The sequence below is a fragment of the Capra hircus genome, chromosome 6 (assembly GCF_001704415.2).
Source record: "Capra hircus breed San Clemente chromosome 6, ASM170441v1, whole genome shotgun sequence".
NCBI lineage: Eukaryota > Metazoa > Chordata > Mammalia > Artiodactyla > Bovidae > Capra > Capra hircus.
In genome coordinates, this window is record NC_030813.1 from 58,849,895 (window position 1) to 58,873,410 (window position 23,516).

At 37.4% G+C, this 23,516-nt stretch overlaps 1 protein-coding gene across 3 annotated transcripts in view; it reads left to right on the forward strand.

Annotated features, from left to right (window-relative positions):
• KLHL5 (kelch like family member 5) overlaps positions 1 to 23,516 on the forward strand; it is a 92,321-nt gene that overhangs the window by 20,519 nt on the left and 48,286 nt on the right. Inside the window, exons 1-3 of one of the 3 annotated variants that reach the window (XM_005681515.3) lie at positions 5,902 to 6,437; positions 7,553 to 7,651; positions 22,774 to 22,956. In XM_005681515.3, coding sequence (XP_005681572.1) covers positions 6,055 to 6,437; positions 7,553 to 7,651; positions 22,774 to 22,956 — 665 coding nt within the window. In that variant the 5' untranslated portion in view covers positions 5,902 to 6,054. Of the gene's footprint in view, positions 1 to 4,805; positions 6,438 to 7,552; positions 7,652 to 22,773; positions 22,957 to 23,516 lie in introns of those variants that run through there. The other 2 variants (XM_005681513.3, XM_018049374.1) reach the window with 2 other exon arrangements.

Sequence of the window (23,516 nt, forward strand, 5' to 3'; positions counted from 1 at the left end):
ATTTGACATAGTGACCATGGCTTTTGCCTTGAAACACCTGTGTTCCTTGAGTTGCCTAACACCAGACCCTGCTGAGTTTCCTCTGCTTCATTGGTTATTCCTTCTTGGTGCTCTCTGGTGCCTTTATCTGGTAGAGATCTTTGGAGCTTGGAACCGAGTTCCAGGAACATTTTTCCAGCTATCTAACATCTCCATCTAGATGTCCCAAAGTTGCCTCTAACTTAAAAAGAAATAAAGACTAATTTTTAAAGTATCATAGCTAATGAGGAAGTATGAAAATGACTGGATATAAGATAAATGTACTCAATATTTTTATTACAATGGCAACAACCATGTGGAAATGCTAGAAAAAAAGCGCATTTACAACAGTGAGAAAATTAGAACATAATAAAAATTTTAATAAGTCACAGGGCCTATAGACAAAAGATTTAAAAACCTTATTGTTGAGCATAAGATCTGAGTAAACTAAAAAACACATGTATGCTTTGATGTGAAGCCTTGATATGATAAAATGCCAGTCATCTTAAAGTTAATACTCAAATTTAATACAATCTCAATTAGAATCTTAATAGGGTTGAAGTTTTTTTGAGAGGATTGGGTAATATTGAAGTATATATGGAAGAGTAGATACTCAAAATTAGTTTACAAATTATTGTCCAAGAATATATATGGAGATAGGATCCTTAACAGGTATTTAACATTTTATAAATGTACTGGGATTAAAGCACTGTAATATTGGCATAAAAATAGACAAAGAGTGGAACAGAATTATCATCCTGAATTGCTAAAATTCATAACAAAAATAGTACCTCAATTCAGTGGGAAGAGGGTGGTTTATATCAAAATGATGTTGGTAATAGAGAGCTCATACTGGAAATACCACACAATTGCACTCATCTTACACGCTAGCAAAGTAATGCTCAAAATTCTCCAAGCCAGGCTTCAACAATACGTGAACCGTGAACTTCCAGATGTTCAAGCTGGTTTTAGAAAAAGAGGAACCAGAGATCAAATTGCCAACATCTGCTGGATCATCAAAAAAGCAAGAGAGTTCCAGAAAAACATCTATTTCTGCTTTATTGACTATGCCAAAGCCTTTGACTGTGTGGATCACAACAAACTGGGAAATTCTTCAAGAGATGGGAATACCAGACCACCTGACCTGCCTCCTGAGAAATCTGTATACAGGTCAGGAAGCAACAGTTAGAACTGGACATGGAACAACAGACTGGTTCCAAATAGGAAAAGGAGTACATCAAGGCTGTATATTGTCACCCTGCTTATTTAACTTATATGTAGAGTATATCTATCATGAGAGATGCTGGGCTGGATGAAGCACAAGCTGGAACCAAGATTGCCAGGAGATATGCAGATGATACCATCGTTATGGCAGAAAGTGAAGAAGAACTAAAGAGCCTCTTGATTAAAGTGAAAGAGGAGAGGGAAAAAGTTGGCTTAAAGCTCAACATTTAGAAAACTAAGATCATGGCACCCAGTCCAATCACTTCATGGCAAATAGATGGGGAAACAGTGTCAGACTTTATTTTGGGGGGCTCCAAAATCACTGCAGATGGTGACTGCAGCCATGAAGTTAAAAGATACTTGCTCCTTGGAAGAAAAGCTATGACCAACCTAGGCAGCATATTAAAAAGCAGAGACATTACTTTGCCAACAAAGGCCCATCTAGTCAAGGTGATGGTTTTTCCAGTGGTCATGTAAGGGTGTGAGAGCTGGTCTATAAAGAAAGCGAGCACCCAAGAATTGATGCTTTTGAACTGTGGTGTTGGGGAAGACTCTTGAGAGTCCCTTGGACTGCAAGGAGATCCAATCAGTCCATCCTAAATGAGATCAGTCCTGAATGTTCTTTGGAAGGACTGATGTTGAAGCTGAAACTCCAATATTTTGGCCACCTAACGCAAAGACCTGACTCATTGGAAAAGACCCTGATGCTGGGAAAGATTGGAGGTGGGAGGAGAAGGGGACAACAGAGAATGAGATGGTTGGATGGCATCACCAACTCAATGGACGTGAGTTTGGGTAAACACCGGGAGTTGGTGATGGACAGGGAGGCCTGGCGTTCTGCAGTCCATGGGGTTGCAAAGAGTCGGACACGACTGAGCAACTGAATTGAACTGACTGATAATACTTATTGTTAACTACTGGGCCTGTGAAAATAAGGATACACTCAATTTAGTTTTGAAAATATGAATTTTATGAAAGTTAACTATCTTTTCAAATTTAAAATAGACATACTTTGAACCCAGGAATTCCACTTCTGTGAATAAATCCCATAGATAACAAAAGCCTCACAAGGATTTTTATTTCAAAATTATTTTAATAGCATAAAACAAGCATAAAATCAATCTGCATGCCCACTAACAAGGAAATAGTTTAATAAATTGCATTTTACAGTTATGAGATATTATGCAACTCTTAAAAAGATCATTATTAATTTATATTTCCATGTATATAATTTTAGTGAGAAAAGCAAAATGCCAAAAATATGTACAATATAATCTCTTTTATAAAACAAAATAATAAAAACTATATATGTGTATGTAAGTTTGGATATGAATTTTATAAACATGGAGAAAGATGTGAAAGGCTATACACCAAGCTGTCAGCATTGATTACCAGGAAGAATGAGTGGTGACAATGGACAAAATAAGTGTCTCCGTGAAGAAAAGCATGCAGTGTGAGCCTGCTGATGTAGAAGGATGGGGCAGGGTGTTGTATATACATGCATATGTACATATGTATGCAGCTAAACCCATGATTATCACAGCAGTGGTTAGAAACTGCTGCTTCGCCTTTGCCAACTGAAGATCCTGCTGTTGCTGGTGCTGCTGCTAAGTCACTTCAGTCGTGTCCGACTCTGTGCGACCCCATAGACGGCAGCCCACCAGGATTCCCCGTCCCTGGGATTCTCCAGGCAAGAACACTGGAGTGGGTTGCCATTTCCCTCTCCAATGCATGAAAGTGAAAAGTGAAAGTGAAGTTGCTCAGTCATGTCCGACTCTTCGCGACCCCATGAACTGCAGCCCACCAGGCTCCTCCTTCCATGGGAGTTTCCAGGCAAGAGTACTGGAGTGGGGTGCCATTGCCTTCTCCAACCGGAGATCCTAGTTTCCCTTTAATCAGAAAGCCTGTTTCAGGGGTTAATCTCGCACCTGCATCTCTAGCCTACTCAGAAGAGCTTCTCTACTTAAGAGGTATTTATTTAATGCATTTCTCAATTCCTCTGTGAAAAGGGTCTTTGGCCCCTCTTGGGACTAGAGGCATGGTTCACCATTTTAACATTCACATCTTTGGATTTCTTCTCTATCACATACTGAGAAATATCTGGCACCTCAAGTGGCCTTTAAAGTCCATTCTTGTGTTCAGGCTTCAACCAGTCAACCAAACAGCAAAACAATTAAAATTAGTTATTGGAGCTGGCACATTGTAAATGGATTCTCTGGTAAGTGTTCTCATATTGACAGATTGAATCCAATTTAAAATTTTATTTACATGTTATATTTATTAAGATAAATTCCTTATTTGTAATGTTCATTTAATTATTTTCTCTGCCACAATAAATAGCCCTCTTAAAGATCTTTGTTATGTATCTTTCCACAACTTGTGGTGCCTTAAACGTATAAATGCTTGGTAAATATTATACTTATTTGCATGAAGACAGCGATGGTAAGATCATCATGAACTACTGCAGTGGCCTTTCTTCATTGTGGGTCTGTGCCAGTGGCGTTTCTTCATTGTGTGGGTCTGTACTTGCAGATATTTACCATCTCTGGCCTCTGCCCACTCAGTGCCCTCTTTTGTCATTCCAACAACTAAAAATCCACGCCCGCTACTTTCAGGGTGTGGGAGCAGAGGGGTTGGTGCTACTCTTGTGGAGAATCATAAGGCTAGAGTAATTGGAGAAGCCTTTCTAAGGGGCAGCAGTGCCAGTGATAAACCTTGAAGGATGAGTGAATTTCCAAAACTAGAGAAATTGGGAGACAAACGGCGTGTGGAAGAGGAAGCAACATAATGTAGCCTCTGAAGTGGTGTGTCCATGTTGGAAAATAGTTGGAAACAAAGTTGGATATGTAGAGTGGAGTTAGAAGGTTGTGGATAGGAAGAGTCTGGCAGAGGTGAAGAAGAGGGAAAAGTATCATTTCATACTGTAATGCATGCTGCGTACTACTGCCAAATTAACTTTCTAAAAGCATTGCCCTATTCAGCAGTCCACTTAAGATTGCCTGCTAGCCTTTACACTTTGGCTCTGTGCTCAGGACATTGTATGTCATCTTATGCATATGCAACTTTGTCTCTTACTACTCCTTAAAATTAATTAGGAATGTCTGGTTGGCTGATCAGACTGATAGCTCCCCCTCTTTCTTTGTCAGTATGCTCACTTAATGCTTTTATTGATACATTTCTTCCTTGATAAAACCTTTCATCATTCTGCCTACGCAACTTCTTCCCATTCTTAGAAGCCTTCTCCCTAATCGAACTGACCCATAGCACTCCACACCATGCTGGTATCTCCTTTCTCTTTCTCACAGTATTTATGGTTTGTTGTACAGTGTTTGGCACAGAATTGTATATGGCTTTTCATGCCTCTCATTCTTATGTCTCTGAATAATTTTTATTCTCCTAAAGAGCTGTGTAAAGTTAAGGTATATGCCTCACAATATTTTGTAAGCCTTCAAAGCAGCTTTTTTTTTTTTTTTTTTTTTGGTCATTCGAAAGATATTGGGCACCCTGAAAGCTCAAATTCTGTATTTGTACATTTGTAGGTAACAAAATGTTAATACTGCAGCATTATAGTGTTTCTTATATTTAATTTGTCATTTTTTGTTTCAGTAACTCAGTTTAATTATTTTTGAGTGTAAGAACAAAGATGTGTATCAGTGTCCCCCACAATGCTTGGTAGAGTGTCTTGCTCACAGTTACCATTCAGTATTTTAAAATTTGATTGTATTTGATAGATTTTTATTTGCTTTATCAATGTGCCTTAGCTATAACCATGTTCACACCATTTGTTTTGTCAACAACAGAGGGTACCGTTAGGGTATTTGTACACCCAAGAAAGAATCCTATCCCGGTCCTAGGTATCTTTCTTGAGCCACATTTTCCTTTTGCCAAGTAGTGTCATAGAAATTTGTCTACTGTACTAAATCAGAATGGCTCAGTCATAATTATAAAGCCATACTGACTTCAGGTTATTTATTTAAAAAAGAGTAAGTACTGTCGTATTTTGATCCTTTGTAGTTTCCAAACTTTTTCTCTCTCTTTAGTCTTCTCAATATTCTTTGCTCAAATGAAGTCCTACCGAGTATCATACTATATTAATGAAACACCCTCCTTTCCTTAAGGGAGAAAACAGAAGAGGAGAGCAGTAAACGGGAGCCCCACCTTTGTATTTCTCCTCCTTTCTCACCCCCATCCAGAGTACAGCTTCAACATCACTATAACTCATCTGATTTAAAAGTGCTTTCTAAAACAGTGATTGTGAAATTCATTTAGGAACTTAGTATAAAGATAGAAATATTTAGTTTTACAGTGATTTTTAAGTACAAAGGAAAATGCTGTGGAATACATTTCTTGTTTCAGCAATAAAAGAGTTAATGTACTAAGCAGCAGAGACAGACACTGCAACGGGATAGTGCTTTCTGTCTCTGTCATTTGTGGTTTAAGAAAAGGGGGTGGTGTTCTGCATTTAAAAGGACTTTAATGAATGCTGTCTGTGTTTGTGAGAGCTAATGGTCAGTAAGGGAAAGGAGAGCAGGGGAAAGTCTAGCTGCTTCAGGATAGGTGGATGAGAGTTTGCTCTGATTGAACGGAATGTTCCACCGTGTTTCCTCTTTTTTTCATTGTCCTTTGTTCTTTATAATCTGATATATTGGTATAAAAGTAAATGTAGATATATATGTGAATGTGATTTATTTTCCTTTCAATTTGTTTATTGTGTACAGCAGGGCATATACTTCTCTTGTCTTGGTTGGATGCACAAATCTGTGTGCAGTGCTTTTTGCCCGTTGCCTAGACGATCACTTGGTTTCTCTGAGGATGTCTGGTTCTCGTAAAGAGTTTGATGTGAAGCAGATTTTGAAAATCAGATGGAGGTGGTTTAGCCATCAAGCATCATCTCCTAATTCTACAGTTGACAGCCAGCAGGGAGAATTTTGGAATCGAGGACAGACTGGAGCGAACGGTGGGAGAAAGTTTTTAGATCCATGTAGCCTGCAATTGCCTTTGGCTTCAATTGGTTACCGAAGGTCCAGCCAACTGGATTTTCAGAATTCACCTTCTTGGCCAATGGCATCCACCTCTGAAGTCCCTGCATTTGAGTTTACAGCAGAAGATTGTGGCGGTGCACATTGGCTGGATAGACCAGAAGTGGATGATGGCACTAGTGAAGAAGAAAATGAATCTGATTCCAGTTCATGCAGGTTGATTATTTTTTTTACTGTTAGAAATGGGGTGTGGGGGGATATTCTCTAGACTGTTTAAAATAATTTAGTATTATTGTTTAAAATCTATGATTATACATATATATGCCTCTACATAAATACACATATATATTGATATGTATATGTGGTACTTTTACTGGGGTTTTTTAAATGTTCTAATATTGATTTTAATTCTGGAAAATTATAAAGACAACAAATAGCTTTCATTTTGAAATATCTTGTGTTCCGTATATAGATCTGGCTCTGCCTTGAAAATAATATATGGTAGCAGTTTAATGCATCATGCCTTGTAGTTTGCTTCATTCATGTACCTTCTATAGTCTTATAGCAAAACTATAGGAAACATTTCTGTAGTACAGAAAATTTTATGACATTTCAGTTTGCAATGGATTATAGTCATTTTTTAATTTTAGTGAAAGTGAAAGGTTTTACCAGGAGATGCACATGGTACTTGCCAGTAATTTTTATTTGCACCGTTGTGGTTGTCAGTAATATTTTCTTATGGTTATTTCTCTTTGTCCTATGTTGCAGCCCTCTTGACTAATACAGAGAATACAGTAGCACATCTCTTTCTAAGATGACAGCTACTAATTCCTGTTAGCTTGACTTCACTGGAAATTGTGCTATTTAGGGAAATGAAGCACATTCCAGGAAAGTATAAGGGAACATAGAGGAGCTAGATGTGGTCAGCTCGTAAAAAGGGGGCAAAAAGAAGGGGAAATGAGTTTGAAAATTAAAAATTGGTTAAATTCATATGACTTTATCCATTTTCACCCATGGAGCCAGGCTTTACTTTTGAAATGAATTTTCTTCTTAATCAGTTTAAACTACTATCACATCTTAAGAAATAAGTTAGAGCCTGAAAGTCACCCTTCTGATTCATCTTCACTCAAAAATATTTAAAGGCTTATTTTTCTAGATTAATTTCTGGATCCTTTTTCTTTTAAAATTTCTCTGCAGGTTTTGATAACACTTGTAATTTGTATGTTGGTTATTATTAATATAGGGATCATAAGAGATGGAGACAAAATGAGTTCATATATTCAAGCATCTCTTACCTGGGGATATTTACCACCTTCTCTTCTAATCTTCAGAATATGGAATTCTGAACTGTGGTGTTGGAATAGTAACAAATATAGACCAGTCATCTATGCTCATTTGTGTAATGGAGAGAGGGGAATATCTTTACATAGGTAACTAGTATATTTAATTTTAAAAAAATTAATTAGTTCATGATTTAGCATTATATTAAGAGAATAGAAGCCACTGATAATTTTCATATGGAGATCATTTGAATTAATATGGTTTCATTGTTTTGTGTTGTCTTTGGATACTTGTTGCCATAAAAGGAGTGATTTATTTAGTAAAAGGTTCAGGGTTTACCATTTTTGTGAGAAACCAAAGAGTAATCAATCATCTTTGCATTTGAAAATCAATATAATGTATTAAAAATATTTTAACAAAATTAGAGGGAAAAAAGGGTTCATTCATTTACCAGCATAAGTTATAAAAATTTTAACATGTGTCTTCTACTTGGAGAGATTATGCATATGTGAGGGAGTATAAAATTTATATACATGTATATAATCTTACATTACACACACCTGGGTCACTGTAATTTACTTCCTTACAGGAAAGGTAGTTTGCAAAGCTAATGATTACCGAAATTAAGTTACTCTATTCTTTAGTATCCACATTAAAATGTCATCTTGATGGGATAGTCATTATGACAGAAAAAGATTGCTTTTATTTTTGGACTGAGATTGCTGTGTGCATAGTTCAAGAATATATAATTGATGTTTTTATTTGTAGGAGTTATAAAAATCAGAAAATTATATTTTCTAAAATTTAAAGTGAATGCAGCTATTTTTTTAAAAAAATGCTAATAGAGAAGATTGAGAAAATAAATAGTAAGGGAATAAACAGTTCACATCTGCAGTGACCAAACTCTTTCTAAAATACTATTTCAAAAATAAAATGTACTTAAAGAAAATGTCTTCGATTTTTAGATTTGAGAGGAAATGTGTCAAAGAAATTTAATATTCTTGGTGGCTTAAAATTTCTATCCCAACATCTTACTGCAAAAAAAGTGAAAATCATTTTAGACTTTAGAAATGTCATTTGTGTGTGTACTTTTACTTTTCCATTTTTTTTTCCAGATTAAATGTATCAGTTTTCATACCCTTCTTCAATCCTCCAGCTCTAAGTCTTTGATCTTCATCATGAGGATGCATGTATTTGCCTCCAGCTTTTTGATTAAGTGAGCAATCTCTCTAGGTGGTTGCCCTTCTACTGTAAATAAATCAAAAACTATCACTGTTAATGTCAAAGAAAGCTACACTGACATTCATCAAATTTTGTATATAACTTGAATATAGTTCTTTTCCTTCTATACTATCTGCAATAAAATATATAGCAAACATTTTATTTCAGTATACCATAGACTGACATGACATGATGGGGGAATTCATATGATATATGTTTCATCAGTTGTATTCAAACCTGCCTGACTCTTCAATTTATGGTAATTTCTGCTGTCTCACATCTAAGTGATTTAAAAGTTTCTTATCTTTTAACTTTGACTTGTGTTCCTTTGTTATTAAAATACAAACTTTGATTTTTACACCTTGAGGAATTTTAGGCCCTGAGTAACAGAATTGTGACCTTTTGTGTGAGCAGTAGATTTCTATGACTGTAACTCAAGATGAATTTTCACCAGGGCCAGTCAGGTTTACGTGATTAACTCATCTTGGGACCATAACATAAACACAGTTTACGCTGTTGATTGGCCAACTTTGAAATTATGGTATTTTTACATAGTGAAGAAATTTTCATTATTTCAACCTTGTTTATGAAGTTAAACATTTTTTATTTCAGATTATTTTTTAATTTATTTAAAATAGTAGTATTTAAAATACTACTGTATTTTATAAATATCCCAATAAAGTAATAGCTAATACTGGCTGGGTATTTAATGTCTGTGAGACACTGTTCTAAGCATTTTTTAGTGCTGTATTACATCATTTAGTCTTCACAGATTTCTGGGTTTGATTGTCACTATTGTCATTCTAACTGTAGAGATGAGGCCAGTGAGGCACGGAAAGGTTAAGTAGCTTGCTCAAAAATAGTAAGTAAAATGAAGCTGCATTTTAAAAAAACTATAGTTTGTATTTTTATAATACTTTCAGATTTACAGGAAAATTACAGAGATAATGTAGTGAGTTCCTATATATCCCACACCCAGTTTTCCCTATTATTTCCCTAACAGTTATTAACATGTTAGAACATGGTGTATCCATTACTGTGAACCAATATGATACATTGTTATTAACTAAAGACCATACTTGATTCAGATTCCCTTAATGTCTGAATACCTAAAGTTCTTGTTCTGTTACAGGATCCCACCTAGGATACTGATTACATTTAATCATCATATATCCTTAGGCTCCTCTAGGCTGTGACAGTTTCTCAGACTTCCCTTGTTTTTGATGACCTTGGCAATTTGGGGAGTAGTGGTTAGGTATTTTGCAGAATGTCTTACTCAGTTGGGATTTGTCTGATACTTTTCTCATGATTAAACTGGGGTTATAAGTTTTAGGGAGGAAGACCACAAAGGTAAAGTGCCATTTTCATCACACCCAAATCAATGATAGATATCAGTCTGACTTACCATTGTTAATATTGACCTTGGTCTCTTGGAAATAGCTGCATTTTGAACCCAAACCATTAACATGTAAATTTCATGGACAAATACCAGTAGACAGTTCTCTGTGACTTTTCATTTAATCACTGAATTCGCTTTGGATTAACATAATAGTTACTGATTCATTCTAACCAGTTTTACCTTCTCTCCTCAACTAATTTTCTCAGCGTGGTTCTTGAAACAAGCCACCTCTGACTGACTTACAGGTATAATCTCTTGACAGGCATTTACCCACAGTCATCTGATCCACTGTATTCATTGCTTGCTATTCTGTTTCAGCAGATATCCTTGAACTCTTCTGTTCCTGGTCTGTTGATTTGCCTTTCTTTGATTCATCCTGAAGACATTTAGGCCCTTCTCTCCCAGCAAAGGGTTATCTTCATAATATAGCATTTCTCAAGTGCTGTCCCTTTTTTCTTGACCCTTTTTTTCTCATTAGATGAAGCATTCTTGATTTAATAGAAGTCTAGATTAGGACAGATCTTAATAGGAGCATAAATTTTAAACCCAAGAATTTATGTAGAATTAATTGAAAGTAATTAGCAGTGTCTCTTTCTGTTGTTGACCCTTTTTAATATTATGTTTTTATGTCTAACATCTTCTTTGAACCAGTCTATTAATTCTGATTCATTTTAAAATTAAAATCTTACACATCTCCACATGAAAAAAACCTTTACTTCCAGAGGTGGCAAATAAGTTCTACTATATTGTACCTATATCAAGAAAGGATGTATTGTAATGTCCTCCTCACACATAAGCCCAAGTCATATCATGGATACCCTTGACATAAGCTATAGAACCTTTCCCCAGAAAACCCTCTGTATGTGTGTGTGTCTATATGTGCATGTATGTACACACACATATGTTAAATATTTCATACAGGGTTCAGTTCAGTCACTCAGTCGTGTCCAACTCTTTGCAACCCCATGAAGTGCAGCATGCCGGGCCTCTCTGGACATCACCAACTCCCGGAGTTTACCCAAACTCATCTCCATTGAGTTGGTGATGCCATCCAACCATCTTATTCTCTGTCGTCCCCTTCTCCTCCTGCCCTCAATCTTTTCCAGCATCAGGGTCTTTTCAAATGAGTCAGGTCTTCGCATGAGGTGGCCAAAGTATTGGAGTTTCAGCTTCAACATCAGTCCTTCCAATGAACACCCAGGACTGATTTCCTTTAGAATGGAGAGGTTAGATCTCCTTGCAGTCCAAGGGACTCTCAAGAGTCTTCTCCAACACCACAGTTCAAAAGCATCAATTCTTTGGTGCTCAGCTTTCTTTATAGTCCAACTTACATCCATACATGACCACTAGAAAAACCATAGCCTTGACTAAACAGACCTTTGTTGGCAAAGTAATGTCTCTGCTTCATAAATCCCCTAAAGTCTATCTTTACATTGTATCAATCAGTGTTCTTAGTTCTAAGCAACTGAAACTGACTGGCTGGTTTAAACAGAATAGAAATTTATTGGAATCATTAGTTCCCAAAAAGAATTAGCTTAGAAAAACAGCTGATGGGTTCTAGAGTTGCACAACTGACCTTTGTAAGTCCAAATTTTTAAGGCAGAGGAAACTTCTATGACACTTAACTGCTTCTGTGTTCATCCATTTGTAACTAGACAATGAAGTTTTACATTTTTAGAATTAGATAAATTAGGCATGAAAAACAGTGATACAGACATAGACACAATCACTCAATATGCACAAAGCCATATAATTTGGCCATTTAACTTTAGGGAGTATGTTAGTAGAGAATAGGCCAAGATGATAAGAGATTCAGAAATATAGTGTCTCAAATAAAATAGAAGTTTATTTCTCTGTCATCTCACAAATGGACAAATGGCTTAGGGCAGACAGCTCTGCTACCCAAGTTCCCTCAGAGACCTAGGTTCCTTCCATACTCTTTCTCCATCCCATAGGGCGTTATTCTTTCTTTATGGTCAAAGCTTCCTAAGCTCCCCCTCTGCATTCTAGCCTGTGGGATAGAGCAAGGAAAGAGCAAGGAGGACATTAAGCTGTTAACACAAATTACAGATATCAGTTCTGCGCATGTGCCATTGTTGAAAACCTAGTCACATGGCCACAGTGAGTAGCAAAGGAAGCTCAGATGTGGTATCTGCCTGGGTAGCCATGTGTCCAGGTAAAACTCACTACTGTGGTGGATGTGAAGAATGATTTGGGGGTTATGATCAACAGGGTGCAAGAGGTGAAGACAGCTGGATAGCTGTCTCTTCAGAATCCTTTTGATCTAATTTTTGATGAGTTTTTTTCAATATTGTGTACTTTTTTTTTTTTACCATTAGACATTAGCAAATAGAGATAAGCAGAAATAAAAAAATAAAAATCACTAATTACCCTACCACCTTGAAATAATAACTATTAACAATTTGAGGAAGTGTTCTTCCAGTATATTTTATACTAGTATAGAATAAAAATATGTTTTTAGAATAAAAACTGAATTTCATTGTGCATACTGTTTTGCAGCATTTTTGCCTTGACGTATTCCTTTCCCTATTTGGAACCAGTCTGTTGTTCCATGTCCAGGTCTAACTGTTGCTTCCTGACCTGCACACAGATTTCTCAGGAGGCAGGTCAGGTGGTCTGGTATTCCCATCTCTTGAAGAATTTTCCACAGCTTGTTGTGATCCGCACAGTCAAAGGCTTTGAAATAGTCAATAAAGCAGAAGTAACATGTTTTTCTGGAACTCTCTTGCTTTTTCGATGATCCTACAGATGTTGGCAATTTGATCTCTGGTTCCTCTGCCTTTTCTAAAACCAGCTTGAACATGTGGAAGTTCACAGTTCACATACTGTTGAAGCCTGGCTTGGAGAATTTTGAGCATTACTTGGCTAGCGTGTGAGATGAGTGCAATTGTGCAGTAGTTTGAGCATTCTTTGGCATTGCCTTTCTTTGGGATTGGGATGAAAACTGACCTTTTCCAGTCCTGTGGCTCCTGCTGAGTTTTCCAAATGTGCTGGCATAGTGAGTGCAGCACTTTCACAGCATCATCTTTCAGGATTTGAAAGAGCTCTATTGGAATTCCATCACCTCCATTAGCTTTGTTTGTAGTGATGCTTCCTAAGGCCCGCTTGACTTCACATTCCAGGATGTCTGGCTCTAGGTGAGTGACCACACCATCGTGATTATCTGGGTCGTGAAGATCTTTTTTGTACAGTTCTTCTGTGTATTCTTGACATCTCTTCTTAATATCTTCTGCTTCTGTTAGGTCCATACTATTTCTGTCCTTTATTGTGCTCATCTTTGCATGAAATGTTCCCTTGATATCTCTAATTTTCTTGAAGAGATCTCTAGTCTTTCCCATTCTGTTGTTTTCCCCTATTTCTTTGCACTGATCATTAATGGGTATATCTTTCCTTTTCTCTTTTGCTTTTTGGTTCTCTTCTTTTCACAGCTATTTGTAAGACCTCCTCAGAGAACCATTTTGCTTTTTTGCATTTCTTTGTCTTGGGGATGGTCTTGATCCCTGTGTCCTGTACAATGTCACGAAACTGAAACTCCATCCATAGTTCTTCAGGCACTCTGTCTTATCAGATCTAATCCCTTGAATCTGTTTCTCACTTCCACTGTATAATCATAAGGGATTTGATTTAGATCATACCTAATGGACTAGTGGTTTTCCCTACTTTCTTCTATTTAAGTCTGAATTTGGCAATAAGGAGTTCATGATCCAAGCCATGTCAGCTCCCCGTCTTGTTTTTGCTGACTATATCGAGCTTCTCCATGTTTGTCTGCAAAGAATGTAGTCAGTCTGATTTCGGTATTGACCATCTGGTGATGTCCATGTGTAGGGTCTTCTCGTGCTGTTGGAAGAGGGTGTTTGCTATGACCAGTGCTTTCTCTTGGCAAAACTCTGTTAGCCTTTGCCCTGCTTCATTCTGTACTCCAAGGCCAAGTTTACCTGTCACTCCAGGTGTTTCTTGACTTCCTACTTTTGCATTCCAGTCCCCTATAATGAAAAAGACATCTTTTTTGAGTGTTAGTTCTAGAAGGTCTCATAGGTCTTCATAGAACTGTTCAACTTCAGCTTCTTCAGCGTTACTGGTTGGGACATAGACTTGGATTACTGTGATATTGAATGGTTTGCTTGGGAAATGAACAGAGATCGTTCTGTCGTTTTTGAGATTGCATCCAAGTACTGCATTTTGGACTCTCTTATTGACTATGATGGCTACTCCATTTCTTCTAAGATCATGGCATCTGGTCCCATCACTTCATGGCAAATAGATGGGGAAACAGTGACAGATTTTATTCTTGGGGCTCCCAAATCACTGCCTATGGTGACTGCAGCCATGAAATTAAAAAAACACTTGCCCTTTGGAAGAAAAGTTATGACCAACCTAGACAGCATATCAAAAAGCAGAGATATTGTTTTGCCAACAAAGGTCCGTCTAGACAAAGCTATGGTTTTTTTCAGTAGTCATGTATGGATGTGAGAGTTGGACTAGAAAGAAAGCTGAGTGCCAAAGAACTGATGCTTTTGAACTGTGGTGTTGGAAAAGACTCTTGAGAGTCCCTTGGACTTCAAGGAGATCCAACCAGTTCATCCTAAAGGAGATCAGTCCTGGGTGTTTGGAAGGACTGATGTTGAAGCTGAAACTCCAATACTTTGACCACCTGATGTGAAGAACTGGACTCATTGGAAAAGACCCTGATGCTGAGAAAGATTGAAAGCAGGAGGCGAAGGGGACGATAGAGAATGAGTTGGTTGGATGGCATCACTGACTCAATGATCATGAGTTTGAGTAGGCTCTGGGAGTTGGTGATGGACAGGGAGGCCTGGTGTGCTGCAGTTCATGGAGTCTCAAAGAGTCAGACATGAGTGAGCTACTGAACTGAACTGAGCTGAAACATAAAATTAGGGGCTTTCCAGATGGCTCAGTGGTAAAGAATCTGCCTGCCAAGCTGGAGATATGGGTTTGATCCATGGGTTGGAAAAATCCCTTGGAGAAGGAAATGGCAACGAACTCCAGTATTCTTGCCTGAGAAATCCCATGGGGTCACAAAGAGTCAAACACAACTTACCAACTAAACAACAACAAACATAAAAAGTAGGTCACAAAAGGCAGAAACCCAACTCCAACTGACAAACAAAAACTAAAGTTTTTGATTCACAGAAGTAAATAAAAGCTCAACTTTAGATGTGATTAATTCAAATACTCAAATAATGCCAGAAATCCTTTTTTTCCTCCCTTTCTAGATTCTCTTTTCCTCTGTGATGGCATTTCCTTATGCAGGTTATCTGTGTGGTAGCAAAAATCCGCTAGCAGCTCCAAGCTTACGTTTTATCAGCTTAGCCTCCTCAGTGGAAAGAGAGTGACTCTTTTCCAAGAGCATCAACAAACATCTTGAAACTGACTCTCTCTGGCCTTGTTTGGCTCTCATATCCACCCAGCTGATGGTGATTGCCAGAGATATGACACTCCTATTGGCCAGGCCTTGGTCCCTTGCTCACCTCTGCTCAGTGGGAGGAGTCACCTCTGCCCAGTCCCTGAGAGCTGAGGTAGGGAATGTGTGGTTTCCCAAAAGGGAGAAATGGATCTGTCACCGTAAGAAAGAATCCTGGATAGGCAAAGGTAATGTCCAATAAAACATCCTGCTATGGCATTAAATGTTCTTCTGTATCTTTTTAAATGGCTGAATCATTCTATGCACAGACAAAACTTGTGGTTATTTAACCAATATTTTCTTATAGGAAACAACCCTTGATAATCCTACTCCCCTACACCCCCTAGGTAGATCTCTGCATACAGATGACTATTTTCCTCTAGATAAAGCCCCAAGAGTGTGCACATTTTTGGGGATTTTTGATCTGTATTCTCAAAGTCATTTCAGGAACATCAAGTGTGTCCATACTGTCGCTTCAGTCACGTCCGACTCTTTGTGACCCGAACTGTAGCCCCACCAGGCTTCTCCATCCATGGGATTTTCAAGGCAAGAACACTGGAGTGGGTTGCCATGCTCTCCTCCAGGCGATCTTCCCAACCCAAGGATCGAACCTGCATCTCCTATGGCTCCTGAATTGCAGGTGGATTCTTTACCCACTGAAACACCTGGCAAGCCCTTCAGGGGTGTTAAATATTTTAATTCTCAGCAGCCTTGCATGAGGGTGCCTGCTGGCTCTTCTCCTTCACACTGATTATTGTTTTAGAAATTTTGATTCTTATATAAACAACATTTAACTCTTCCCTACAGATATTCTGGCCACAGGACCAGCAGCGAACGCCTTAAATTCAAAAATATTTCTCTTGAGAAGGGAAGAGGTGAAGGTCTTTTTCTTTGCCTCTTGTCATTTCTCTGTATGCACCTTGCCTTGTCCTCACCTTAAAAGAGATGACTCCAATTCCTCTTCCTCGTTACTCATCTAAACTCTAGGTTACTCATCTAAACTCTTGAGAGTTTCAGTAATCAGATCTCACCTGTTACTTGTTGCCTTTCCAGACACTAGCCCATGCTGATCTTTCCTTTCTTTGTATTCTGATACCAGTTACATTCCAGTTGGGAATGTACAAGATGATTTGTTGGAGGAATGCTACAATATGGATAACTGGAATGTATTTATTTACATTTTATCTTTTAAATCTCTTTTTTGTTTTATAATATAAATAATTATATGATATATGTATATCTTTTATAAAGTCAAATGTCTATATACTGGGGCACATGCTTTAAATTATACTGTAAAGGATATGCATAAAATTCTTTTAGAGACTGCTAGCCTATACTAAGCAATTTACATTCTTATTTTACATTTGTGGCTTTGAATATGTGCAAAAGATGCCAAAAGATTCATTATACAGTCATTTGCACGTTGGCAAAGGCATGAATTCTGAATGCCAAAAGCTGAGGCAGGTGGCTAGGAATAAATCACTTACCTAGGGAGTGAGCCAGACAGACCATGAATAGAGTTTCAATGCAGCTTTGTTTTCTACTCAAAATCATATAGTGTATAATCCTTGGGAAGTGATTCTTAAAACTTCTTTTGAAAAAATTACTCCATTAAGAAAGCCTAATGCAAGTACTTCCCCCGTGGTCCACAGACAAAGACTCAGAGCTCTCAATGCAGGGGGCCCGGGTTCCATCCCTGGTCAGGGAACTAGATCCCACATGCCACAGCTAAAATTCCTGCATGCTACAGCTAAGACCCAGCATAGCAAATAAATAAATACAAAAAAAAAAAGAAAGCCTAATGCAAGTTCTGGTGATGAAAGTGAAGAAATCTAAATAATTTGTAATAAAGAGGTAGTTTTGGCTGTAGTGCATACTGTGTGTGTGCACACATGTGAAATCTGAAGAATTGCAAGTGATTATTCTTGCTATTTAGTTTTTTTCTACTTCATAAAACTCAGCTCCTCAAATTCCAAGTCCCTTCACTGAAAAAAAAAATCATATCTTCTTTGCATCCCCACAGTTTTAACAACTGGTGCAGTGCTTCATCTTACATAGTTGGTGACTTGATTTGTTTGATACTTGCCTCTTTTCTATGTTTAGGTATTTTTCTGACTTATAAATTGATTGCCTACTGCAGAGGAACAGTAAGCTAGAAATTAAATGTTTCCCTGTGATCTGGAAATATCCAGCAATATAGAGTTCATTATTCTATATTGAATGTCTGTTATAAAAGATTTGAATGATCTCATGATGCAGTTCTTTGAAATAAGACTTACTGTCTTAGTAACATCAAAGAAATAAAACTAAGCGGAAATGTTAGATGTTTTCCTCTGTTACCATGCAGAGATAAAGTAGAATTCATAGACAGATGTGTTTTAAATGCTCCATAAATAGCCTGTTCCCAGACGTTTATATTATGGGTTAGGATGTCTGCTGGGCGTGTTAAGTCAGTTCAGTCACTCAACCGTGTCTGACTGCGACCCCATGTTCTGCAGCACGCCAGGCTTCCCTGTTCATCACCAACTCCCGGAGCCTACTCAAACTCCTGTCCATGGCATCAGTGATGCCATCCAATCATCTCATCCTCTGTCCTCCCTTTTTCCTCCCGCGTTCAGTTTTTCCCAGCATTAGGGTCTTTTCCAGTGAGTCGGTTCTTCACATAAGGTGGCCAGAGTATTGGAGTTTCAGCTTCAGCATCAGCTTCAGCATTCCTTCCAATGAATATTCAGGACTGATTTCCTTTAGGATTGACTGGTTGGATCTCCTTGCAGTCCAAGGGACTCTGAAGAGTCTTCTCCAACATCACAGTTCAAAAGCATCAATTCTTCAGCACTCAGCTTTCTTTAAAGGTCATTTTAATCAGGAATTAGGAAATTTAGTTATAAAAATTAATAATGCTAGGGATCATTTTTTAGGAAGACAGCCAAAGGAACAACAATGTGTAAGACAAAAGACTGAGATTACAGGTCTTTCCATTGGTCTTTGAAAAGCGAGGCTCTACTATAGGAGTTGATTTACCTTGAGTGTATATTTATTCTATGCTAGGGCTATGCATTCATTACTTCATTTAATAGTCTTCCCATGAAAGATCCTCTAAAAGAGAGTATTATGTATTACTTATCTGTATTGCTGTTGGAAGTAAAACTTAGAGAAGTTAAATACTTGTCCAGATACATAGTGACAGAGTCAAATCAGCACTATGCAATAGAAAGCAGTTTCTGCAATGACAGTAACGTTCTATATCTGCACTGTCCAATCTGACAGCCACTAGCCCCAGGAGGCTATTTGAGCATTTGAAATATGATTGGTTCAACTAAATAAGTGAATTTTTATTTTAATTAAAATAGCCACATGGGGCTAGTAGCTACTGTATTGGATAGCACAGCTCTAGAACCTTCCTAAAATACTCCTAAATCATACACCATACCTCTCCAGTTCACACCTTGAAACCAAAGCACATAATAGGAAAAAAATGGTAATAGTAACAATACTGACACTATAAACTACACAGACCCGCAGTATTAAAAACATTTGATTAGCCAGAGATAGAGATGTTATCTCTACACATAGAAACTTGAGACTCCTTTTCTCTTATACCTAGCTAAGGGGCAGTAACACAGTAGTAGACTTTTGTCTAAGATCTTTAATTCTAGTGTCTTCTTGTTAAATTATCCTCATTCATTTTGTTCTATCATTCTCCCTTCAAACCTTTAGTCTTTGCACTCACTGATGCTTCGGGCAGAGGTTAGCAAAAATTTCCATTCCTTTGTGAGTGGTTTGACCAACATTCTGAATGCCTTCAGGTCCTGGCTTTGTATCCAGCTGCCTATATGTCCTTTGTTGATCTCTTTGTGCTGTTCTGGGCCTCAAAATGTTCTCATCTGCAGAGTAAGGGGGTTGAATTAAATGACCGCATAGGTTCTTTCTGGATACAAAGATTCTGTATATAATGGTTCTAATGGCTAGGGTTCTATAGTTGTATGGATATGCAGTAAATTCTATTTTAAGTAAATTCTTAGATTATTAACATTGTATGTACAAGACCCCAAATTTCCTCGAACAAGAAATGTTGGAAAGCTGTGCAGCTTTTCACGTGTGATTAGCTCTGTTCCTGCCTCTTTCTTGTTCCTTTTGTGAATGGATGGCTTCAGTCTTCCACAGACACAAATCAGAAGCCTGTACTTCTTTTGATCCTTCATCTGAAGCTGTGGGAATGATTGCTATACCCAGAAATCTCTGAATTAATTGTCGCATTGAAATAACATGTTCAACACATCATTGAAATGGCATGTTTAACACATGATAGCAAATGAAGCCTTGAAAGCAAATTAAGTTAAAAATGTTTAGAAGCACAAATAGTTGTTTGTTAATGTGTATGTATTTAAACAATTTTAATGTTTTACCATTATGTTCATTTTGAAAATAACAAGTATTCTATTAAGTTCTACTAGTTCATTTAAAATATTCAAAGAAATTCAGTTTACATGTTTGAAGTATCTATTACATATATCAGTGTTTTTGAATCTGTACATTCATCACATGCTGACTTGTATAAGGTATGCATCTCTTCTCTGAAGTCTATCTGTGGCCTTTAATCCACGATGTGTTAGGATCACCTGTAGGGCTTTGAAAAATACAATGTTCAGGTCTCACTTCAGACCTGCTGAATCAATCGTAAGGAATGAAACCTTGAGCACAAAAACTGAAATGCTCTCCAGGTTATCCTGATTCATGTCTCAGACTGAAGAACTAAACACCTTGAAAGTTCTTGACAAGAAAAGAGATGGCCCCTTTATTAATTGGACTTATACCAACATCAAAGCTAGCCTGTAAAAACTTAGTGATGTTAGTATTATAATGGAGAAGGCAGTGGCACCCCACTCCAGTACTCTTGCCTCGAAAATCCCATGGACAGAGGAGCCTGGTGGGCTGCAGTCCATGGGGTCGCTAAGAGTCGGACACGACTGAGCAACTTCACTTTCACTTTTCACTTTCATGCATTGAAGAAGGAAATGGCTACCCACTCCAGTGTTCTTGCCTGGAGAATCCCAGGGACGGGGGAGCCTGGTGGGCAGCCGTCTATGGGGTCACACAGAGTTGGACACGACTGAAGTGACTTAGCAGCAGCAGTATTATAAAGTTTTGTTGTTCTTTCAGAATTAAACATTAATGTGTGTTTTGATGATGGCAATTCATCACTCAAAAAACACCCAGCTAATTCATTGTCCAGTCATTACTGAGAATTTATTATAAAGTATGAGAAATGTGATGCAAAATATAGGAGCACCCCCCCAACTTTACTTCATGTGTTCTTATTCTTGAAAGAATTTGGGCTTATAAAATCAGATGTTCAGAGACTTCCCTGGCAGTCCAGTGGTTAAGATTCCACACTTCCACTGCAGGGGATCAGAACTAAGACCCCGCATGCCATGCTGTGCTGTCACACATACACACACGCAATTAGGTATTCTGATCTTCCCTCATCCTTAGATCACTAGTCCTCATAATCATTTGTCAGTATTTTGACAATAGAAAACTACATTTTATTGAGAAATGCTTTAAATCTTCAAGTTGGTATTCATCAAAGTCAACTATTTGTTTTTGCTTATATTACATTTTACCCTAGATTTTAAAATAGTTTCTAATTCTCATTTATTTATATAGGCAACATACAGTTATACAATACTCCATATGTTTTTATTCTAATGATCGTAAATGTAAAGTTGAGTATTGTATACTAGGTTTCCCAAGTCATTACACCAATAATATTCATAATGTGCAATAAATACTTTCTAGATAATCTATATTTTGCTTCTATTATCATTATTCACTGCTACCGTCTAAGAACATTCTTTAGGACCCATATTTGTATGGCATTGAAACTGCAGTGAGCTGGGAGGCTTTAGGTAGAGATACTTATTATTCATGGCCCTGCTAACTTTCAAAACTGATACATCTGAGTCAACATGAGAATTCTTATGAGTAGAATCTGTATATATAATCCTTGTTATAAACACATGTGTGTATTTTGCCTCTTCCTCCATGTAAGTCCTCGGTCCTCATGGTTAGAGAAAGAAAGAATGGGAGATATACACCTGCTCTTGGCCACTTTAGCTGGGAGGTGACACAGTTCATTTCCACTATAAGACCACACCCATCTGCAAGAAAGGCTGGGAAATGCAGTCTAGCTATATTCTCAGGAGAAAAAGGGTTTTGGTGAACACACAGATTTCTCTGCAACGGCCCTATTTCTGCCATGATCAAACTCTCTGACTTTTGGCAAAGCAGTTAATCTCCTTGGCTTCAATTCCCTTTATTATAGAAGAGTCAAAGACTTTGATAAGGTTATTAGATATTTATATTAAGAAAGTTCTCAAGATATAGTGAGGCTTGATTCAACAATGCATTTATCAGAATCATAATATCCTTAAAAGTAGATCTTATGAGAAATGAGAACTAAGTTATGGCCCACTTGGTGGTTTTGTGGTTGCATAACCATGGGATGTTGATTACTTGATTCAGGTAATCTTGGGGAAGGGATCTTAGGGGGAAGGAGGAAAGGGGTGGATTTAGGATTTCATTCTTAGTCTCAACCTTTTCACTTTTTCCATCAAGAAATCATGAAAATATTGAACTCATCATACTCTTCACATAATTTGGAAATTTCAAATAATTTTTAGATACTATCTAAAATCAAATGAATTATTTACAATACTGTGTTTATGATCATATATTTTGTATTGTAAACAGTTGTCTTAAAATGAACTGTGAAACATAACCCATTTTTAAATAAAGGATACCTTGGACTTACATCTGCAGAATAGTTTAATTGTTTTCCTGCCTTCAAAAAGTGATCTCCTCTACCCTTAAATATAATGTTGGAACTGTGGCTGTCAGTATGAATATAGTTTGGCACTTCTTCAGCAGAGATGTCATACTGACCAGAGAAGAGACCTCAAGGACAGTCAAAGAATATGTGTTACATAGCTGTTAGCTAGAAGGTACCACATTTACTCACAATGTTTGTAAGAAACACAGATGATTTGATCTGTCATTGATTTTAAAAGGCAAAAATGATAGATGATTACACATTAATATTGACTGGTATTATTCTGTTACATTTGAAGGCTTTAAAAGGACTTAATAGGAAAGATATTTTTAATGTGTTCATAATGTTTCAAAACATGTGTTCTCTTTTTTTTCAGGACTTCCAATAGTAGTCAGACATTATCATCCTCCCATACTATGGAGCCATGTTCATCAGATGAATTCTTCCAAGCCCTTAATCATGCTGAACAAACATTCAAAAAGATGGAAAACTATTTGAGACACAAACAGTTATGTGATGTAATTTTAGTTGCTGGTGATCGCAGAATTCCAGCTCACAGGTAGTTGTTTTCTAAATTCCTATATGCGTGAATACTTCCTTGATCATTTAGTAATGTATGTTGAGGTAACTTGTTCTAATTGATTATTCAGTGGAGTGTTTTGGTAAAGGAGTATATTTCATGGACTTTCTGCAAAGAAAACAGTGCATATGAAATTATTACACACTGCGTGCTCAGTCGCTTTAGTTGTGTCTGACTCTTTGTGAGCACACAGTGTGTAATAATTTGGCATAGTTTTCAGCTACTATTTAAGTCACACCCCACCTAATTTTATCTGTTGTGTAACTTTCGGTAAACTCAATGGAAATTAAAGTGGTGATTATTTAGAAACAAATTGGTAGAATGAAGTGGCAAAGCTGTTGAGTTTTAAAATAGCCAACTCTATCCCACCTTCTTGGAGTAGGAAATGGCAACCCACTCCAGTATTGCCTGGAAATTCCATAGACAGAGGGTCCTGTCAGGCTACAGTCTTTGGGGCTGCAAAGAGTTGAACATGACTGAGCGACTGAGCACATCCCAACTTCTGTTTGCTGACCTCCAGAAAATATGAAAGGCAGTAG